The sequence below is a fragment of the Amborella trichopoda genome, chromosome 8, assembly GCF_054954075.1.
Source record: "Amborella trichopoda isolate Santa Cruz 75 chromosome 8, AtrichopodaSantaCruz75HAP2 v2.0, whole genome shotgun sequence".
Taxonomy (NCBI): Eukaryota; Viridiplantae; Streptophyta; class Magnoliopsida; order Amborellales; family Amborellaceae; genus Amborella; species Amborella trichopoda.
Genome location: NC_142343.1, coordinates 5,190,001 through 5,211,246, shown reverse-complemented (window position 1 = coordinate 5,211,246; position 21,246 = coordinate 5,190,001). Strand labels below are relative to the sequence as shown.

The window sequence follows — 21,246 nt, the reverse complement described above, 5'->3', positions numbered from 1 at the left end:
TGTTTTTTTTTAAGTGTTGGCCAAAGTAAGGCAAGAGGAATAAAAGGTGATTGCTAGTATTATGGAAGTATCTTTTTCTTTTTCTTTTTTTTTTTGCTAGGGGGGGAGGGGCGGGGGGATTCCTTTGATTCTCTTATCTTGTAATAGTTTTTATTTTTATTTTTTATTTTATTTTCTTATAACTTACTCCTCGTATCAATTTCTATCAGAGGTTTAAAAGATCCATCCATCACAATGTCATCAAAACCTGTGCTTGCCGTTGAGGATATACTACCATAATAAAAGTATTAAACGAGAGATCATCGAACTTCATAGGGAACTTCGAGGATCAATCAACAAAGTAAATTAGTGTTTGAAACGATTGAAAAATGCATGTTGTCAAGAAGACAATGGTCAAAACACAATAGGTTCAGCATCAAATTGCAACCGAGATCAATTAGAGAAAAAACTTGAATATATTGGCTATCATGAAAAGGTAAATCTGAATGTCCAAATTGCTGAGAATAATCCAAAATTACCCTTAATTTTGGTACACAATTATGAAGAAGAAGACACACAAGTTTTGTCATATGAAATATAACCTTATGAGCTTGAAGCATAAATCAAAACTATACTTTGACATCCCAAAATCCCATTGTACCTGTTAAAGCAGAAAGGGACCTAGGCAAGTGGCAGAGTTCCATCACCAACACATAAAAAGGCCTCTAAAGGATAGTTGAATATGAGCAGTTTGAAATCCGGTTTTTCTAACCCTAAGAAAATGATGCAATTAGGATTTTTTTTTTCTTAATTTAAAGTTTTAAGGATTCTTTTTTTTAGTAGTTCAGTAAAGAAGTGGTCGATCTACCCGTAATAGAAATGGAACTCAAGATGTCATATTGTGGTGACCTTCACTCTGGCCACGTAGCCTCAAACCCATTTCTAAATGATCAATATTGGGTTTGCCTTTATTTTGTCTATTATTTGTTTTATTTCAGGGTAGAAAAATGCAAGTTAGAGTTGGAAGTTTAACTTTTTTAAAGATGATAAATTGTGTTTTAATAGTGATAAAGGTTTCTTAAACAGTAAAGTTAGGTTTTTATGTTTGGACCCGGTTTCTATGCAACCAAGCCCCATATGTAGAAATGTTGACGTATTAATAAATCTATTTTTGAGATGGATTTTTTACTTAATTTTTAAGGGCATGTAATCTCTAACATGGAGATCATTAATATGAAAAAAGAAGTAAATTTTAAAATTTAGAAATAATAAGTCTAGAAAGAAAACATTTAGACCGTTAGTTTCTATTGTTTTTAAATAGAACACATACTTACATCCATCTTTAAGATTGATGCTTTACACTTTTTGGACTGCATATGTTGTCATGACGTCCAGCCCGCATGAAACAATTTTTCTTTATGTTTTTTTCTATAAATATGTATATATTCGATAAGAAATAAAGGATAAAAAGGACAGTTGATTTGAAAGATAATACTCTCACACTTTTTTTTGTGTTTATTGTTTATTTAAATATTTTTAATTTTTGTTTTTCTCCCTCTTCCCTACATCACTTTAGGCGTCATATCTACCATGCACTATGGTTTATCCTTCATAGGCACCTAGATTACCCTACAACCATTTTCTCTCATTAAAATACCCGTTTATTGGATCTCATTCACTTTCATACGTCCATCTCAACGATCCATGCGAGTTTTGCGTATGAATCAAGTATGATTTGGCATGCTCAGATTCCACACATCGTATCACAGACCCCAAAGACACATATGCTTTCTCTTCTTTTCTTGTTGTTTGCTTTTTAGTTTTTGTCTTTTATATTTTAATTTGATTTCAAAATCATTAATTTGATTTCAAAATCATTAATTTGATTTATTTCAAACTTAGGTCCTAGTTTCACTAATTTTTAAGGGTGCGGTTTGTAGAGAGCCTAGGCTTTAAACAATCAAATTAGAGCCCACCTTCAAATAATGTCCAGAAATATGGTTTTAATATTTTACAATAGCCTTAAAATATATTTTTATATTTAATTATAAAATTTGAAGCTTCAAAAATAGTGTAGATCGAGTAGATCTATGAAGACTTAAAAATTTTGAAAATTGATGGTCCAAAAATGCATTACAAGATGCACTATTTCTAAAACTTGAAATCCATTTTTTTCTTATGTCCATGCATCTCGATGTCGAGATGATCAATTTGATGACATTTGAGCATCAAAACAATATCTTCTAGTGAAAATTTTGAGGTGGACTCTAATTTGATTGTTTAGAGCCTCGGTTCTATATAAACTTGTTCCAATTTTTAATCACATTTTGATTCCAAAACATCTTAAGATCGCTCCCTAGGCGGTACACCGACACAAAGATACATTTGTATTTTGGCTAGATAATATATTTAAAATATGCGTATTAATGCATATGGAAAAAGTTTATATAAGGTTGACATCTTAAACTGTAGAATTAAGGTGCGCCTAAAAAATCCATCGAAAAAGGCTATTTGGATATTGGAAAACCATCTAAAGATCATCTCGACATCAATATGTATGAATATTAAATAAAAAGAAAAAAGATTTTAAGTCTAAAAAATAGTGCATCTTGCAACGCATTATTTAGACCATCCATTTTCATGATTTTCATACATTATAAGTTTGCTTGATTCGAACCATTTTTAGAGTTTAAAATTTTATACTTAGATATAAAAAGATATTAGAGATTCTCAGGCCATCCTAAAAAAAATTTGACACTAAAACTGCATTTTATAACAAAGTTTGGTGATACGTCTTACTTTGATTGTTTAAAGTCCCAACCTTGTGCAACCTCACACTATATGTATTTTACTTTTGTTTTCCTCCAAATCGGCCATAGAACCAAAGCACCTCACTCTTTTACCGAGCATATTGAAAAACCCTTTGAAGCATATCTAATAGGACCCGGTTTCTATGCGGCCGAGCCCACATATGTAGAAATGCAAGCCTATTAATAAATATATTTTTTAGATGGATTTTTAAACTTAATTTTTAAGGACATGTAATCTCTACCATGGAGATCACGAATATGAAAAAATACATGAATTTTAAAATCTAGAAATAATGATTCTAGTAAGAAAATATTTGGACCGTTAATTTCCATTGTTTTTAGATAAAACACATACTTGCATCCATCTTTGAGATGGATGCTTTACACTTTTTAGACTGCATATGTAGTCATGCGGTCCAGCCAGCATGAAACAATTTTCCTGACTAATAAAATTATTACAAAAAATAAAAAATGACTTGCCTTTGCATATATCTGCGATAGGGTAATAACTACTGCGTTGGTACATCTTTCCATGTAACAGTTAACTAATTTTGCTAGCGATTGCCTTATCCCAAAAGATGTCATGCTCCTGACGGAGCATGATGTCTATTTACTATCTCTAAATATAATCTAATGGAGGATAACTTTTAGGATCTCAAATTTTGAGGATATAATATCTTCCATCCATATGCTAAACTCAATTAAAAAAAATTTAAGTCGTATTCTCTATGGGATTAAAAAATAACAATGCCTCAAGATTGAATAGAAACCATCCAATTTTTCAAGGTGAGGTCTAAGCAATAAAAAAGTCAAAAATCATTTTTTTATTGTGAATATAGTCATCAAGTGAATTTTATATTTTTCCCAAATTTTCAAAGACAAAAAAAAAGGGTGTGGTTTGTATAAGGCCGAAGCCCTAAACAATCAAAGTAAGGTACACTTTCAAAGAGTGTCGAAAGATATTTTTTCATTATTGAAAATCTTTGTGATAGCCTAAAAATTTATTTTCATCTCTAAATTTATAAATTTAAAGTTTAAAATAGTATAGATCTAGCAGATCTACAAACAATCGAAAATCTTGAAAATCGACAGTCCAGATAGTGCATTACATGATGCACCATTTCCAAAACTCAAAATCCATGTTTCCTCATGTCCATGCATCTTGAGGTCGAGATGATCGATTTGAGGAGTTTTGGGCATCAAAGCAACCTCTTCTAGTAAATTTTTTAGGTGAGCCTTAATTTGATTGTTTAGGGCCTCACCCTTATATAAACTTTTAAATTTTTGAGGTGCATCGTAATTTGATTGTTTAGGGCCTCACCCTTATATAAACTTTTTCAAAAAAAACAAAAATCTTCTCAAATAAATTTTCCGCTTGAGAGAGTACATGTACAACATATGCTCCCATGGAAGTATAGCATAAGTGCTCTTGCCTCATTATGTCATTATGGTTACAACTTTCAAGTAGGCGACATTTAAGTTCATTCTGTTGGTTCCCATGTTGGCTTTTTTTGTTTTTTTGTTTTTTTTTTTTTAAGGGTAATTCAGTGGGGAAGACAACCCCTACCCATTTTTTTCAAGTAGATTAGGATTTGGCTTTTTTAAAGTACTAGTATATTCGCGGTAGAAATTAAAACTACAATGTGGTTATTAAGATGTGGGGTGCTACCACCACGACCCCAGCCCCACGTCGGCCTTATTGAAATTAGAAGGAGAATGAATAGGTTGGATGGATTTCTGCACCAAACAACCTAACTTTTTGTTATTTATGATAGATGTTGTAAGGTTTGATGTAATTATCTTTAGTAAAATATTGCCCCTTACAGTTAAACCATATCATGAGTGGTCTGGCGCCACGGATTTCAAAAAGTTATTTTAGCTTAGCTAAAATATCAAAAAGTTATTTTAGCTTAGCTAAAATATTTGATGCTCCTGTAGAAGTATGTTGTCTATTTACACTCTCGGGTAAAACTCAATTTAGGAGCACTCTTAGGACTCAAACTTTCAGTATAACTTCTGCAGCCCATAGACTAATCTCAACAAAAACAAAATTTTCTCAAACGGCACTCATGTACTTGAAAATATAAAAATAAAAAAAATCATGTCTTTCGATTGAATAGAACATCATAATTTTTAGGGCTGAGATCTAAGTATAGAAATCTCAAAATTCCATTGTTTTCTTTTAAATAATCACCTTGTGATTTTTAGGTGGTTCCCAAACCTTCATATGTTGTACCTGATGGAGTATGTGTACAGTATGCTCCTATAGGAGCATAGTATAGGTGCTCTTTAATTTATCTTGACCCCAAAACTCTCAAAGCATTCTTATTCATCTTTGATGCAGGGAAAATGGTTTGGAGTGCATAAAATGCCCCAAACATATTTTTCACTGTTGAGCAGATAAAATTCTCCAAATCAACCCATGTTCCAATATTGACCATGGAAATTATATTAGTTCATATGAAAATTCAGGTCCTGCAGGCTTTGGTGGTATCATTAGGGACCATAGGGGCAAACATATTTATACTTCTTATGGTCTATATTGTACAAAAACAATGAACAAGGTAGAAGCTAGAGGTTTATTGGATGGATTGAAACTGCTTATAGAACTTAATAGACATTACATTGTTGGAGGTAACTCGATCAATGTTATTGTTTGGGTAAAAGGGGAGACAAAGCCTTGGCCGATTAGGTTTAAAGCAAGAACCTGGATTAGTCGAAAACTCATCAAAATTAATATTTGATGTGTTTTGGCCAGTCAAACTACCCAATTGATCAACCAACTAAACGAAATTGAAAATATTTGTTTAATATATTTTAAAAGTTTAAACTATTATTCTTGTTTTTCTTTTTAAAATTTGATTCCACCAATTCAACCCGCTGTCAAACCAGTTTTGATCTATTACAGCCCTTCACCAATTTGGTGGATGTCCGATCCTACAAACCATGTTCACAATATTATGCATAGCCATTCACGAACCCTACTAGCCGACTAGGCCACTCACCTTGCCAAATGTTTGCACCACCTACTACCAACTCCAAATCAAATATTCATATTCAAAGGGTCAATGGTCAAAACAAACAGGCATCTACTTTTTTTCACCAAACAACTAACCAATAATTTATTAATCGAAACAACAACCTTACTACTATCCTATGTGTGTTGGATTATGGGATCAATTTCCAAATAGAATATTTACTCGTTTAGATTTTCACACCAAAAAGTTAAAGACTACAAAAAGAGGTCTTCACCACCCATTACACGCATTTGACTTTTGGAGTGCCCAATATAATTTTTACTCTTTACACCATTCTACTATTTAATATCTAAAGGTGTAGCTTCTAAGTCCAAAATTTTATTCAGATTCATCATAATAAAGCTGTCGTAAAGTTTTATGTTGGTTGTTTATTTAACACAACCAACCTCCTTTATCCGAGTTTGAGACGGGTTAAAAAAAAGTTTAAAGTCCTAACCCTTCTTAGACATAAGTTTAATATTTTATTGACATACTAAAAATTATTCACTAAGTATTTTTTTAATTTTTTTTTAAACTGGTAACGAAATTTCATTGAGTGAATGAAAGAGTGATAAAACAACGGCCATTAAACCCCAAAAGAAGGAAAATAAAATGAAGAAAAGAAAGCCTTGACTAAAAATAAGGATGGGGAAGGAGGTGTGGGCTTGTATAATAAGGCCTCGTTTGGATGCTGCGAATCGTGATTTTGGCCCTGTTTAACTATTTTTGGTGAACTAGCTTTACTTGAAATGTCACCCACTTTATACCCCAGTTTGGGTGTGTGTTCAAAAAATTAAACTCTACCATTTTGTGAGTTGGATAATGAAGCTACCAATTTTTATCCTTTTAAGGTACCAATCAAAGTAAGTTGCAGCCCTAAATTTTATCATGAGATGCAATTTTGGTGTCGAAAATTTTTAAGATGGTATGAAAATCTATTTTTTTCTCTAACTATAAAATTTCAAACTTCAAAAATAGTTCAAATCAAGCAGATCTATAAACATATGAAAACTTTGAAAATGGACAGTCTAGATAATGTATTGCAAGAAAAACTATTATTAAGACTTAAAATCTCTTTCTTTATCCATATCTATACATATTGATGTTGATATGATCAACTACATGTTTTTTCAACATCAACACAACCTGTTCCCAAGGATTTAAGAGGTACACCTTAATTCTATATTTTAATATGTTAACCTTATATAAACTTTTTCCATTAAATAAGAATAAACAATAAACAAGCTCGAAGTTTACAAATAGATCTGCATATTGAGTCTAAATTTTAAAGTGAAACTGCGTTTGTCTTCTATAGACGACTGCAAATAAACAGGAGAAATAACTATATACTCTAGTTTACTGGTGGCGGGATAATCTATGTTATCCTCCTGCGAGAGCATATTGTACACTTGCCCCCTCAGGCGAAATACCTATTTGGCAGGATTTTTTTTAAGAAAAATCTTTAAGATCAATTTAACCATCACTTTAATGATTTTTTTTAAAACAAACAGAAAAAAAAAAAGAAAGAAAGATGAAGAAAAGATTTTGAGTTCTTCATAGACCTTGCCCTCCACAAAAAAAAGCCTTTGTTTAGTTTTGGGATGTTATATTTTTAGAAACAACCATTCCTTTTTTTTTCCTTTTCTCTTTAAAATGTTGAGTTTTTGCTTTGTATTACTTAACAACGAACGCATATGTAAAGTGCATATGAAAAAAGGATTTTATAAGACCATTTATCTTTGTTACAACGAGGTCACAAATACTTTTAGCCATCATATATCAAAATATTGGACAATCTAGATTTTTTTTTATGAATTTTAAATCTAATCAATGACATTCTCACCACACCAATTTGAAAAATGATGACTGTGACATCCTTTACCAAAAGTACATCGTTTATTTGTAAACTTTTCCTACGAAAATAAACTCCACAATCAAGTGACACTTAAAAAATTAAAAAACTCGGGTATACTACCTTGTGACACCCAATTAAAATGTTGTCCACCTCCGCGGGCCAATAAATCAATCTCCTTCTTGGCTTAACCACATCATTCATTCACTCCCTATCTAGTAATATTTTTTGGACCTCAAGTTTTGGGATATATCATCCTCGATCTAGCTAGGGGTGGCAACAGCCGGACCTGGGCATGGACCAGGATCCGACCTAAAAATCAAAATATTTATATTTTTAAATATATTTAAATGCATTTTATAAATTGGGACTCGAAAAATTAAAGTGGGGCCCAGACCTGGACCCAGGCTCGAATAGTGTTCAAGTCCAAGATTTAGACATGTATCCGACAGGCTGGGTTCAGTTTTTTGACCCAATACCCATACTTGAGTCGGGTCTAACCGTTAGGTCCTGGGTCAGATCTGGGTCTATTGCCACCCATAAACCTAGCAATTAGTCCGGGAAAACAAAAAATTTGAATGCATTGTATGTAAATAATTAGGCCATATCTAAGTATTTAGTAGCTCAAAATAAAATGTATATATTTTTAATTTTTTTGATGCTAAAATAGATCCAAATTTTCAGATCTAATAGATCATCCTAAGTTTGCCCTTTCATGCAAGGGAAGAAGTGCACAATAGGCCTGTAGTAAGAACTCATTGTATACATAAAATTCATATTATCTTGGCTCCACGTGAATGGGTTGTACTGGTGCCAGTTTTTCATGCCAAATAGGTTTATGTAATGAGCAATGTGCTGGACGGCATTTATGGTCCAAGAGCATAAACCATGCATCTTAAATATGGATGCAAGCAGGTGGTCTATCAAAAGCAATTGAAATTGACCGTCTAAATGTTTTTTTAATATAAATATTATTTATAATTTTTAAATTTTATTTATTATTTTATATTTATGATCTTCATGTTAAAAATTATATATTCTCTAAAGAACGATTGTTTCGTTCGGGCTGGACCACATTTCTACAATATGTGGTTTAGACGTATAAATCCATCTAAAAATAATTGTACCTATGGTCCAAATTTCTTAATATAATTAATTTTTTAGTTTTCAAAATGTATTTATTTTTCATATTCATGATCTCCATGTTAAAGATATTATATTCTCTACAAATTAGGATCAAATTATATTAAAAAAATATATTTATTGCCAAGCTCGTATTTCTACAATACTAACAATGTCATTCTCTAAAAATTAGGATCAAATTCTATTTCAAAAATAAATTTATTAAGGGGCCCACATTTTTCCATGTGCGGGTTTGGCCACATGCTAACGACATCTTTTATAGCAAGAAATATGTTCTATTGGAAATTTTCCTCCATTAACCCGTGACTCTTTCAAGGGATTATAATGCGACCCTTTATGTTTGTTACAAAGAGGTCATAACTAATCCTAGTCATTAGATGTTAAATTGGATGGCTTGAAATGTTTTACGAAGTTTTAAAAATTATTTTTAAACTTTGAATTCAGTCAATGACACTCTTACAACCATCTGATTTAAAATCTAACTGACAAGAGTACTTGTCACCTCCTTGTAAGAAAAGTAAATGGTCTTTTTGTATACGTTTTCCTCATGCAAAAAATTTGCTTATTACATATATTTGAAATATTTTACTACACTATGATTCAAAAAGTTACCCAAATTTAACTAAAGTATCAACAGATATTTATAATTGTATTTTAAATAAGGGAAAATATATAATGAGAGTATTTACTTTTGCTACAAGGTGGTCACAATAAGTCTTGACCATTGGATGTGAAATTGGGTGGCTGCATTTATTTTATTGACCAAGCTCAAAGTTTTTTTAAAAAAAGATTCTAGAATTTTGTGACAAACTCAAGCTATCAGATTTCACATCATATGGTTGTAAGTAATTGTGACGTCCCTATTCTAAAAGTAAATGGTGTCATTGTATATACTCCCTTTCAATAATTAGGATAAGGTTCAAATGGTGACGGTAATGACTTAAAAATTGACATTAGATGAAGGATTGCTCACTGTTGACTCATAGATGTGTCCCACTCTAAAATCTATCCTAGATATGAAATTTAGGTCCAAATTTTTAGGGATCTACAATCTACATCATAATGATCGTGGTTTTGAAAATAATAATAATAATAATAATTTGCAAAGTGTTTTTTTATTTTTTATTATTAATTTTTTTTTTAAGATTTTATTGCACCTGTTCATTCCAAAGTTTAGTTGGGCACACTTTTCTTAATGTCCATTTTAAAGATGAACATTTTGATGCACAAAGAAGGCGTGCATCCCCTTACTCATATAATATTTACCTTAGATAAATGGTTAGTCGAGCAATTTTTATTTTATTTATGCATTTTCATTGCAAATAATGCTCTACGTGATATTTTTGTGTTTTCTCCAATGTTATTAGATTTTCTTTGCTGGCTAAAGAAAGCCGAAGTCTTTAGATTTTTGGCCTAGACTGAAATGAAACAAAACTTCAATGTCTTTGTTTCAGTCTGATTTGGCCTCTTTGGCCGAAACACATAAGTATTTTGTTATCTTTTAATTTTTTGTTATTTTAATATATTTTAATGCTTATATTTTATTAATGTTATTTTTTAAAAAAATTAGAAAATATTTTTCCAATTGGTCAAAACACTGAATTGCTTCACTTTTCCTACTAACCCTAAAAAGGCTCAGAAGTCCCCTTCTAATGGTTTGTGGTTGCAATTGAAGTAATATAAAAGATTAAAGTGTCAACTCTCTTTAAGTAGTGATATTAAGTACTAACTTCTTTGCAAAAATATTAAATACACGATCTGTAAATATAAAAATATGGGGGGCCATCAAATATTGTAGGGGTAATTTTCATGTTACTTCCCATAAGCCCAACCCCTAAGAGAAAGCAATAAATAAATAAGGCAAAATATTTTATATTCCTGCAGTAGTGTAGTCCACCTACTTCCTCAGGTAAAGCTTAGAGTAAGACTCAAATTATGGAGTTATAACATCTTCAACTCATAGAGATATAACATCTTCAACTCATAAACTAACCTAAGTAAAAACAATTTTCCAAATTGTATTATTTATATACTAAAAATAACAATGTCTCAATATTGAACAGAGACCTTTCAAATTTTAAAAGAGCTAACTATTAAAAAATTCAAAATTTAATTTTTTTTTTTGAAAAATAATTAACTAGTCATTCTTAGATAGTTCCCAAAATTTTAGACTAAAAAAACCCTCCTAGATGGGACTTTTTAACTGTGTGAGCAGATGTACAACATTGCTCCTGCAAGTGCACAATATATGTGCTCAATAAAAAGAAAAAATTTGCCCTTATGAGGCACTCTCACATCCTTCTAACCCACTATTATATATAAAGTTTATTTAACCTTTTAAAAAATAAAAAATAAAAGAGAAAGTCGCAGGAAATTTCCATGCAACTTCCCATATGGAGTGACGTTTTATTTATAAGAAGGTGAAAATGATAAACTTCATAAAAAAAAAGGAAATGTTTTGATAGGGCCATGGGCCAATCAAAGTAAGTAAGGCCTCAGCTCATAGCTCATCGAAAATTATTATTTAAATATTGAAAAGCTCATCTCAGTTTGAACATTAATGTTGCCAAAAAAAAAAAAAAGAATTTTAAGTTTTAAAAATAATATATATTACAACAAATTATCTAGACTGTCTACTTAACATAAAAATAAATATTTATAGATCTACAAGATCTGTATAGTTTTTAAATTTAAAAATTGACTATCAGTATTGGAAATTGATTTTAAAACTATTATGAAGATTTTTTTTTTTTTCTTTTTTTTTACAGAAATTATTTTCCAAACAAGGATTTAAGATAGGGCTTTATTTTGTTTTCATAAAGCTTAATCTTTATAAAAACCTCATCTATAAAAAAAAAAATTAAAAATAAAATAAAATAAAATAAAACAAAATTTAAAAAAAAAAAAAAAAAAAATGCCCCTCTGATGTCAATGAAGAGACCAGGTACAAAACGGTCATATTCAAAGCAGGGGTGCTGTCGATATTTCGGAAACAGTTGACAGACAGTCGTGGCAATTAAAGTCGCTCGCGTGAGAGAAAGGGCAGACACTGACCTTGCAACGTGGCCGATAGATCCCAGCCGCCAGATCCATCGCTCCCCGACAAAATCAACGGTCAGGATATTAGAATTTCAATAAAACAAAGGGGCCGGACCACCGAATCGCCCCTACAAATGCCGGAAAAGAAGTCGAGATCTGTGCCAAGGACACACAGGCGTGGAGTTCGCTGAGAAGTGCACTTGGCCTCACTCCTTTTTCGACACAAACTCTCTCTCCCTCCCTTTGATGGAGATCTAGGCTTTCGCTTGCGCCTTTCAAATCGCAGATCTAGGGTTTGTCAAAGCCCGAGATTTAGCTTGTTTTCGCCGGAAAGGAGGTTTCCGGCCGATTGCGGAAATTTGGCCGGACTTTGCTGGTTTTAGGGTTTTTGGCCGGATTTGGAAGGGACCTTAACCGAATTTATTTGAGGTGTGGTTCGTTTGTGCCGGAATTTGGAGACATTTGGTTGGAATTTGAAGCGGTTTTTGCAAAGGGTTAGGCGGAAATGGGATTCATATCATTCGCAGGGAGAGTTTTGTTCTCTTCGATTTTTATACTTGCTGCTTGGCAAAGGTGAGAACTGAGAAAGAATGGCTTGAGTTACCAAATGGAAGCCCAGTGATTTGTTTTTTGAAGAGTGACTTATTTGTTGTTTGTTTATCTTATTTTAGTAATATTGTGCTAAGATTAGATATACTGGTTTCAGATGACTTCATTCATGTTCTTTCGATGTAAAAGGGTTCCTATGTTAATCTTATCTTAGGTCTATTGTGTATTCTTCACTTTTGTATTGTATTGATCTTTTTGCTTGATTTCTAAGTTATGTATGAGATTCCTCTCTCTCTGTGGCTCGCGTTTGGGCTCGCTCTCTCTCACATGAGCGTTGGGTTTGAAGGACATGATAAACTGCTCATCGTTGTTCATTAATACGAGTTTTTTTTAAGGAATGGGGTGGGTCAAGAGGGTAGAGGCTAGCACAACGTCTCAAGTTCCATTCCTATGTAACCTTGTCAAAAAAATAAGAAGAGTTTTTTCTATCTCTAATCCATCCCTCTCTTTCTCTCCTTGTCTAAGCCGTCACTCTGCTTACGGATTTGATCCTTGTTTACTGCAGATCTCACTTTATCCCTCCCTCCCTTTCTCTCTCTCTTCCCATACATTAGTTCATCTATGGTGGGAAGCTATGGTGACGACTTCTTTGTCCATATATTCAGATCCTCTGTTTTCATTTAGTTTTTCTTTGGTGCGTATATTTTTGGTTGTTTCCTATGGTGGGACTGTGGATTGCTGTAACACTGAGGGACTGGATTCAACTTCTCTTCTGGAACATCCTTCTTGAACCCTCTTTATTCAAGTGGAAGGACTGAAAAAGGGCAAGGTGTAGGCCCAAAAGGACGTGGTTGAGAGTAGTCGGAAAAGATATGGGGACTTATGGCCTCACTGAGGATATGATCTTTATTGCAGAATGGAGAACCGGGATTCACGTAGCCGGTCCCAATTAATATTGAAAAGGCTAAAATGATGATGATGACCGTCCTTATTGTTTGAGTTTTTAGCTCATGGAATATTCTCTTTTATTTCTTGATTCTAGATTATTACTAATTTTGCAAGAGACTATTGCAACCTCGGCGAATTTTACAGCAACTCACAAAAAACTGTATCTGGGGTGGATACTGTGGCATTTCTGCTGAACATTACTGTTGGAATTAATTAGTACTATATTTATTGATGCCCACTTAAGGTTGTGAATTTTAATACTACTCTCTAATTTTGGTATTTTCTTGATATGACATTGATGTTACTCCTTGTATAGGGGTTTATACGATATGAACGAGATATTTTATGTGTAAAATGCATTTGGTGTTCAGCAAGAAAATTTAAGTGATGCTACTCTTATTGATACATGATTGTAATTTTGGTGTTGACACTTCCATTGCTTTCCTATATCATAGTTGACAATATAAAAAATGAATTTAAAGAAAATAGATGCACTGTGTGATATGCATTTCAACCAATGACTGACGGTTATTGACGAGGAGACACTGTGTCGCCCTAAGCAAGGTATCAACTTGTTCTTTCTACTGAACGTTAGATCTTTGTGAAGTGAGGTTATTGTAAAAATATCAGATGCCATAATTGTCAGCACTGACTTTGGATTGACCTTTGTACCTTAAACGCATGTGGGCATCATCTCTAGCATTTGGGGTGGTTAGTGATTAGGTATTCCATACCCCAAACCTTCAGATATTTTTACAACTAAGAAATGTCATTACGTAATGATTTTATATAGTCACTGGTAAATACAGTAGTGCAATTTGTGTTTTACACGATGGGATGATCATTTTGAAAGAAATTGCATAGGTTCGACCCTACTGGTTGTTGTGTCATATTCTTGCTTGAGTAAATACTTCAATCTCATGACAAAGAAACCTCAGTGCCTGGGATCAACTGTGAGGCATTACGCTTTTGTTGGAGGCGACCTACTTGTGTCAAAGAGTAAGAAACAATCTGAAGTTCTGAACTTGCTAGATCTAGTACAAATTTCCCATAAACTTTCATATGCATTTTACTCTTGCTTACATGTGCAAGGGATCAGAGTTTAGACGTGCTCAATTCTCATAAACCATATGTATCTAATCTTACTCCTAGAACTTGGAATTTGCAAACCGATGGTTGGAGCATCGCCTGTTCCTTAGATGTTCAAACACACAGCCTTTGGTGGATTAAAACAGTCCTGCTATGATTACTTAATAGTTATTACACAGAATATTCATAGATAGCTTGAATTCATTTGTGTAAATGTGATGGTTATTCTTTCAGGTTCAATGAATTCGGTGATGATGGTGGACCTGCTGTAAAGCTATTGGAACCCAAATATTCACTCGTAAAAAATCACGTGACATCTTCCCTTGGGTTTCAAGTGCCGGAAATTGAGGTGAATATGGCTTCTTTTGTTTATGTTTTAGGAGCAGCAGTCAGCCTTGGTTTCTACCCTCGAGCTTAGTAGTTTGGAGGGTCATAGTATCAAAGGATTACCTGTACAGCTGGGTTTTGAACTTTCATTATTTTGATACCCATCTGTTTGTTTTTTCAGATTAAGCATTTGGTTGCTGCAGAAATTGCTTTGAAGGGAATTGGGGGCATCCTCTTTATCTTTGGAAGCTCTTTTGGTGCACATCTTCTGGTATTCATGCTAAATTCTCTGTTAAGTGCATTTATTGCCAAGATGAGAAAGCATTATGATTTGTTATGTGGATGCTGTATAATGTCTTATAATTTTTCTCTTTTTTCTTTCCCTTATGGTTAAGTTCTTGTATATTTTTTATTCCCCTTTCCAAAAAGCCTTTTTTCTCTATTATAATATATATATATATTATATAATATATTGTGTTATATTATAACATATATTATATATTATAATATATAATGTATGCATATTATATAATATACATATATTATATTATTATTATTATTATTATTATAAATATATATATATATATTATGTGTTGTAAATGTACATGTAAAGAGATGCTTTTAGAAAAAAATTCAAACTGCTTTAAGCCCTGAAATAAAGGCATGCCTTTGAAGTAGTAGTTGGCTTTCAATTACCAGATGGATCAATTATCTTGGAGCCTCTTTCCCTTCCTTATGTGCGAGTCAAGTGTCTTTGGGCACTTACCTACAAACGTGTCTTTGGGCCCAAAATACACTTTTTGGTTTTACTTTAGTTTGTTTCTGATTTTGGCAGCATATGCTGGATGTGGCTGTCTTTTGGAAACGGAACTTGATTATCAACAAAAAATAAAAATGGAACTTTTGTTACCAATTATGTGATTATTTTGCCCCACAGCTTCATTTTTGAAATCTCAAATTTCAAAGTATGAATTCAACATTGCAACCTCCCTGAATGAAATAAAATACCGCAATTATTGGAAAGAAGAGTAAAAAAAAAATACGCATCCAGCTTTTTGAATCATGTATTTTCGTTTGTTTTAGCCTTTTTGGCGGATTATCCACTTGTGTGGGATTGACTTATATGCATGGTCTCTTTGTGGTGCAGCTGATTTACTTGCTATTTGCCACTCCAGTCTTGCACGATTTCTACAATTACGACATTGAGAAACCAGAATTCCTCCCTGTTTTCTTTGATTTTATACAGGTGACTGCTGTTCCTAGCTTGGGATTTATTTTGAGTCTTTTTGTTATTCATTTTTTTGCATTTTCAATCTAGATGCTCCAATTCTGGGAGATGTAACAATCGTTTAGCTATATTTATAGGAATCACATGTTCATGCTAGTTTTAAGGAAAATACCTAAACCAAGATGGCTGAAAGAGAAGCTAAGAAAGACCCAAAATAATTCAACAATGGTTGAGAGAGAGAGAGAGAGAGATTGTCACTCTCTAATTTTTAAGAGAGATTACCACTTTAATTTTGATAATGTTTGAGATTGTGATTGATGTATTATATGAATGATTTTATCTGTTTCCTAATTGATTTCAAATTGAATTTTCAGAATCTGGCCTTGGTCGGGGCGTTGCTCTTCTTCCTCGGCATGAAGAACTCATTCCCAAAGAAACCCAAGAAAAAGGCGGTCAAAGCAAAGGAATGGTAAAGAAAGTGAGGAGGAGAGGGAGGCAAAGGGGATTTCCTGCTGTTTTTTTTGTAATACTCTTTTTCTGGGTATATGATTTTATCAAACTGTTCTCTAGAGATCACTTTGACCTTAATCTGTTGTTTTGGCTAGTTCAGAGTATCATTGGTTTTTTTCTCATCTATCCTTTGACTTCTGTCTGTTGCATTTCTGTTTGTGGTAGATCTTTAAGTCCTTTCACAGTAGCACTTTGGTAAAATCTTTAAGTTGAATGAGGGACAAAGTCTGTTGGAGATTCATGGCCAAATCAGTTACTGATATTCAAGTACTCATGTATCTTTTGGTTGGGATTCTGTTAAGAATCCAAGAGGCTGAATTGATGTCTACCAAAATCGGATACATGAATCGGTTAACAAAAGAATACAAAAAGTTTTAAATGTGTCACTTGAAGTTATAGAAGAATTCCTTAATCCAAGAATTAAGAGTGATAAGTTCTTCATTACCTAGAGTAGAATAAGCATTTAGAATAGGGAACTCGTTATATTTGTCGAGAAATGCGAAATTATATGGATATAATTTTGATTGACCTTTTTCACCAATTCTATTGTCCATTCTCTTTGTGGATTCTTGTACGAAGAGTCCCTCATCATTTCGTCCAACAGGAGTAGCTTTTCTAAGTGGAGAATGTTATTCTTTTGAGTTTTATTAAAAAGAAGTTTCCTATCGGGCGGTATTCTACCAATTTGTATCCCAAGATGAGTTATGGTTTCCAATTAGAACAGTCTCTCTTGTGAAGTGTTGTTTCATCGGATCCATCTCATGGATGTGAGTCTCATGAAGATGGTGATCTGACTGATGTAGCGGGATGGTTTAGGTTAAGCTATTATCTACTACGTGTTAAGCTATTATCTACTACGTTGTAAGGCAAATGCCAAATGTGAAAGCCAATTTTTTTTGTTTTTTTTTAGGGAAATTATCAGAAATATAATATAATTGTTGTCTAATTGAAAAAAAACCTTGAACTTTTATAAACTTCATCTAACGTTTTTTTTTTTTCAATTTTAATATTTTTTTATAAAAATAATTTTTACGGTAGTTATATTACGGTAATAATTATCGCATTACAAAAGTACTGTATTGATAGTTTTTTTACGGTAATATGACTATCTTGAAGGATATTTTTATAAAAAAAAAATGTCAAAATTGAGGAAAAAAAAAAAAGTGTGGACAAAGTTTATGAAAATTGATAAGTTTTTTTTAATTAAACATAAATTTAAAAATATTTTTGATAATTTCTCTATTTTTAAAGAGTTGGATGCACTATCCTCAGATGCAGATTTCTCATTAGCTCAATTTCAGTTATGCTAGAGAGGTATCTGAAGTTTCGGCAAGAGAGAGACGTGTTCTAAGGGCTAGTCATTTGCGCGAGACAGTGGAGTTTACAGGGAAATAGGATGGACAAAGTTTATAAGGATGCAACCTTATAACGTAGAATTACGGATGAACTTTAAAAATCCATCGAAAAAAAAGTAGTTTTAATGATGAAAAACCTTTTTGATTGATCATCTCGACATCGAGATGTATGATTAAAAAAAATAAAAAGATTTTAAATCTAAAAAATTATTATATTTTAAAACATATTATTAACACCATCTATTTTTAAGATTTTCGTATGGTTGTAGATTTATTTGATTTTAACTATTTTTTAAATTTAAAATTTTATAATTAAATATAAAAATAAATTTTAAAATAATTTTAAAAACATTTTACATCAAAATTATAAAACAATCGCCCATGACCTTTAGACCTAAGGATGCTTCCGTATGCGACCTGCACCGTTCAAAGATTTAGCTATTGGATGCATCACGGGAAGGAGGAGGGAAGCACCGTAACGGACTTGATTGAGGTAGGTGACGAAATCGTACGCATATGTTTGGAGTTAGGAAGATGATTTGATTGAGGTCGACATTCATTGAGGTTGACCAAGAAATCGTATACATATTTTCAGCTTTGATTGCGTATGCAGCACCACATATTATACACCAACTCCCACCCACTTGACAAGGGTGGTTTTTGTCAAGGATGAGGTTTCTACGAGGTTTAGGTTTTTTTACATAAAATAAAAAGGTTTATTTCAAATTCTCATCTAGAAAGTTTGTTTTTTTTTTTTTTGTCAAGGATGAGGTTTCTACGAGGTTTAGGATTTTTTAAATAAAATAAAAAAGTTCATCTCAATTTCTCATCTAAAAAGCACATACTATTGGCAACATCGACAATGAAATTTATAACTCAAAAAATAAGATAGACTAAAAAATAATGATAGATCTTGTAGATATTTGAACACTTATTTTTAGGGTAAATGACCGGTTTAGATAATTTGTTACAATATATATTATTTTTAAAGCTTGAAATCTCTTTTTTTTTTCCCACAATTATAGTGTTCAAGCCAAGATAATCGGATTAAAGGTTTTCTAATGTTTGAATCGCAATTTTTGACGAGTTATGAAGTAAGGCTTTACTTATAAAATATGGTTACAGCCCTATCAGACCATTTTTTTTGTTTATATTAATAGGGTGTGGTTTGTAGAGAGCCTAGGCTCTAAGCAATCAAATTACAGCTTAACTTCAAATAGTGTCAAGAAATGTGGTTTTATTTTTCATTTTATTTGTAAAGTTTAAAGCTTCAAAAAAAGTGTAGATCGAGAGATCTATTAAAACTTGAAAATCTTGAAAATTGACAGTAAAAAAGTGCTTTACAAAATACACTATTTCCAAAACTTGAAATTCATGTTTTTCCTAATGTCCATGCATCTTGATGTCGCGACGATCAATTTGAAGATATTTGGGTATCAAAACAACCTTTTTTAGTGAAATTTTTGATATAGCCTCAAATTTTGATTGTTTAGAACCTCGACTTTATGTAAACTTTTCCCATATTAATAATTCTATTGCTCAACATTCTCAGAAGTGTTTCATGACTCGGGATCCTCCCCCTTCTCATATCTCGCCTTCTAAATGGGGGCAGTTCGGGCCCCCTCTTTTCCCCCATCTCTCTCTCTATCTCCGAGAAATCCGTCCGCTATTCATCTCTCCCTTCTTCTCTCTAAGGGGGCCAGACATATGCCCCTGGTTTTAGGGGTGGAAATCCAATGCCCTTTTTTCATCTCTCTCCTCTCTCTTTCGCCTGCCTATCTCTATATTTTTCCTTGTTTTTTTCATTTTTTAGGATTTATTTATTGCTATTTTTCATAAGTCTCCTGAGGTGTACATTACTTGGATGAGTCCACTGGGACTTGGCCAAGTAACAGAACTCGGTTTAGGGTTGAGTCCATGGCCTGAACTGAGTAGGACGAAACAATCTTAGTATTGTTTATCATAGATTAACAATTCTATAAACGTTGTTAATATGAGTGAAAAATCTTTGATCAAAAAACAAAGTGTGAGTGAAAAACCTTGAAAATATAACGTTAAACTTTTTAAACCAAAAGGAAATCAGGTTAAAAACCTGAAAAACTGTTAAAATGTCAAGATAAAAACCCAAAGTGTCCTTTATAAAGATTTTTAAAATTCTAAAAAATAATATAACAAATACTGAAAAATTCCTGAACAATCACACACATGAAAGCTCCTGTTAAAATGGGCAAGAAAAATAGGTGAAAAAACCCTGTAAATCCCAATGAAATATGACAAGAAAATTGTTAGCATTGAAGAACCTTCTTATATGCAAAAACAACCCCCCACTTTGGATCCCATGAGGATCGTGTCTTTAAACGGCTAGAAACAAAATCAGAGTGAATATATACAATAATATGAGAAATAAAATATAAAACACACACACCATAAGATTATAAAGATTTATGTGGTTCACCTCAAAAGTATCGGGCATGACATGACAGACCGAAATTCATTATATACCAATGAGACATATCACAAATTTTGGTACACATAGTTACTTATCTAACCCTCGACAAACTATACCTAAGCAACCTTTTTATACCGGTTCTCACGACTAGCATCTATTTATCTTCATCTCTATTCCACATCTCAATCACTTTTTTGGAAGAGAGCCTTGAAAGAGATTTTTTCTCACTAAAAAGGAGAAACCGTCTAAATTTTTTATGATAACCACTTCTTTACTGAGAAATCAGCATCTCAATTTGCAGGAGGTGCCATCAAAATGTTTCCGTCCATTGAAAGCTTACATATCTCTAAAGGAAGGGTTTGCCTCTTATGCATAAGAGTTTCATGCTCCTTTCTCTTTATAAAATCCACCTTTTCCACATAATAACCCAAATATAGCATATATATTCTTTCCACATTCCACATATACATGTGGAAAATGCTGGTATAGGTCCACTAGCTTACAACTACATATCAGCCAAATGACCTAGATTCAATCTAAACCGATCTGCCGAACATGACCTTATTTCGCATTTGAATTTAAAATTTTTTTCTACAAATCTAAATCATGTAAAATTTTAGGTGTCTATTATTCTCATTAAGGCGCACCTAATAAAAATATAAAAAAAGTATTTCGTAAAATATAAATTGATCAAAATACCCCTGAAATGTTTCGAGGGTATTTTGATTAATTTACTTTTTACGAAATATTTTTTTGATATTTTTATTGGATTTTTCTATTTTTAAAGGACACGCTCAAATCAGGTTGTGTCCGTCAGATCGGCCTAGATTGAATCTAGGCCATTGACCTATTGGTGAAGTTCTATAGTACTTTATCTACAATTTTATCACCGTTCAAAGTTTATCACATGGTCACAGACGTTTTATAGCGTTTGAGTTTTAATATTATTCT

The 21,246-nt window shown here is 32.5% G+C and overlaps 1 protein-coding gene across 1 annotated transcript; it reads left to right on the top strand.

The window, feature by feature from the left end:
* Positions 1-11,985: 11,985 nt before the first annotated feature.
* LOC18436282 (uncharacterized) lies at positions 11,986-16,615 on the top strand. Its single transcript, XM_088873465.1, has 5 exons — positions 11,986-12,413; positions 14,661-14,775; positions 14,935-15,024; positions 15,901-15,999; positions 16,356-16,615. Exons 1-5 carry the CDS (start codon positions 12,346-12,348, stop codon positions 16,452-16,454), a joined length of 471 nt encoding a protein of 156 aa, XP_088729591.1. The 5' UTR covers positions 11,986-12,345; the 3' UTR covers positions 16,455-16,615.
* Positions 16,616-21,246: the final 4,631 nt, after the last annotated feature.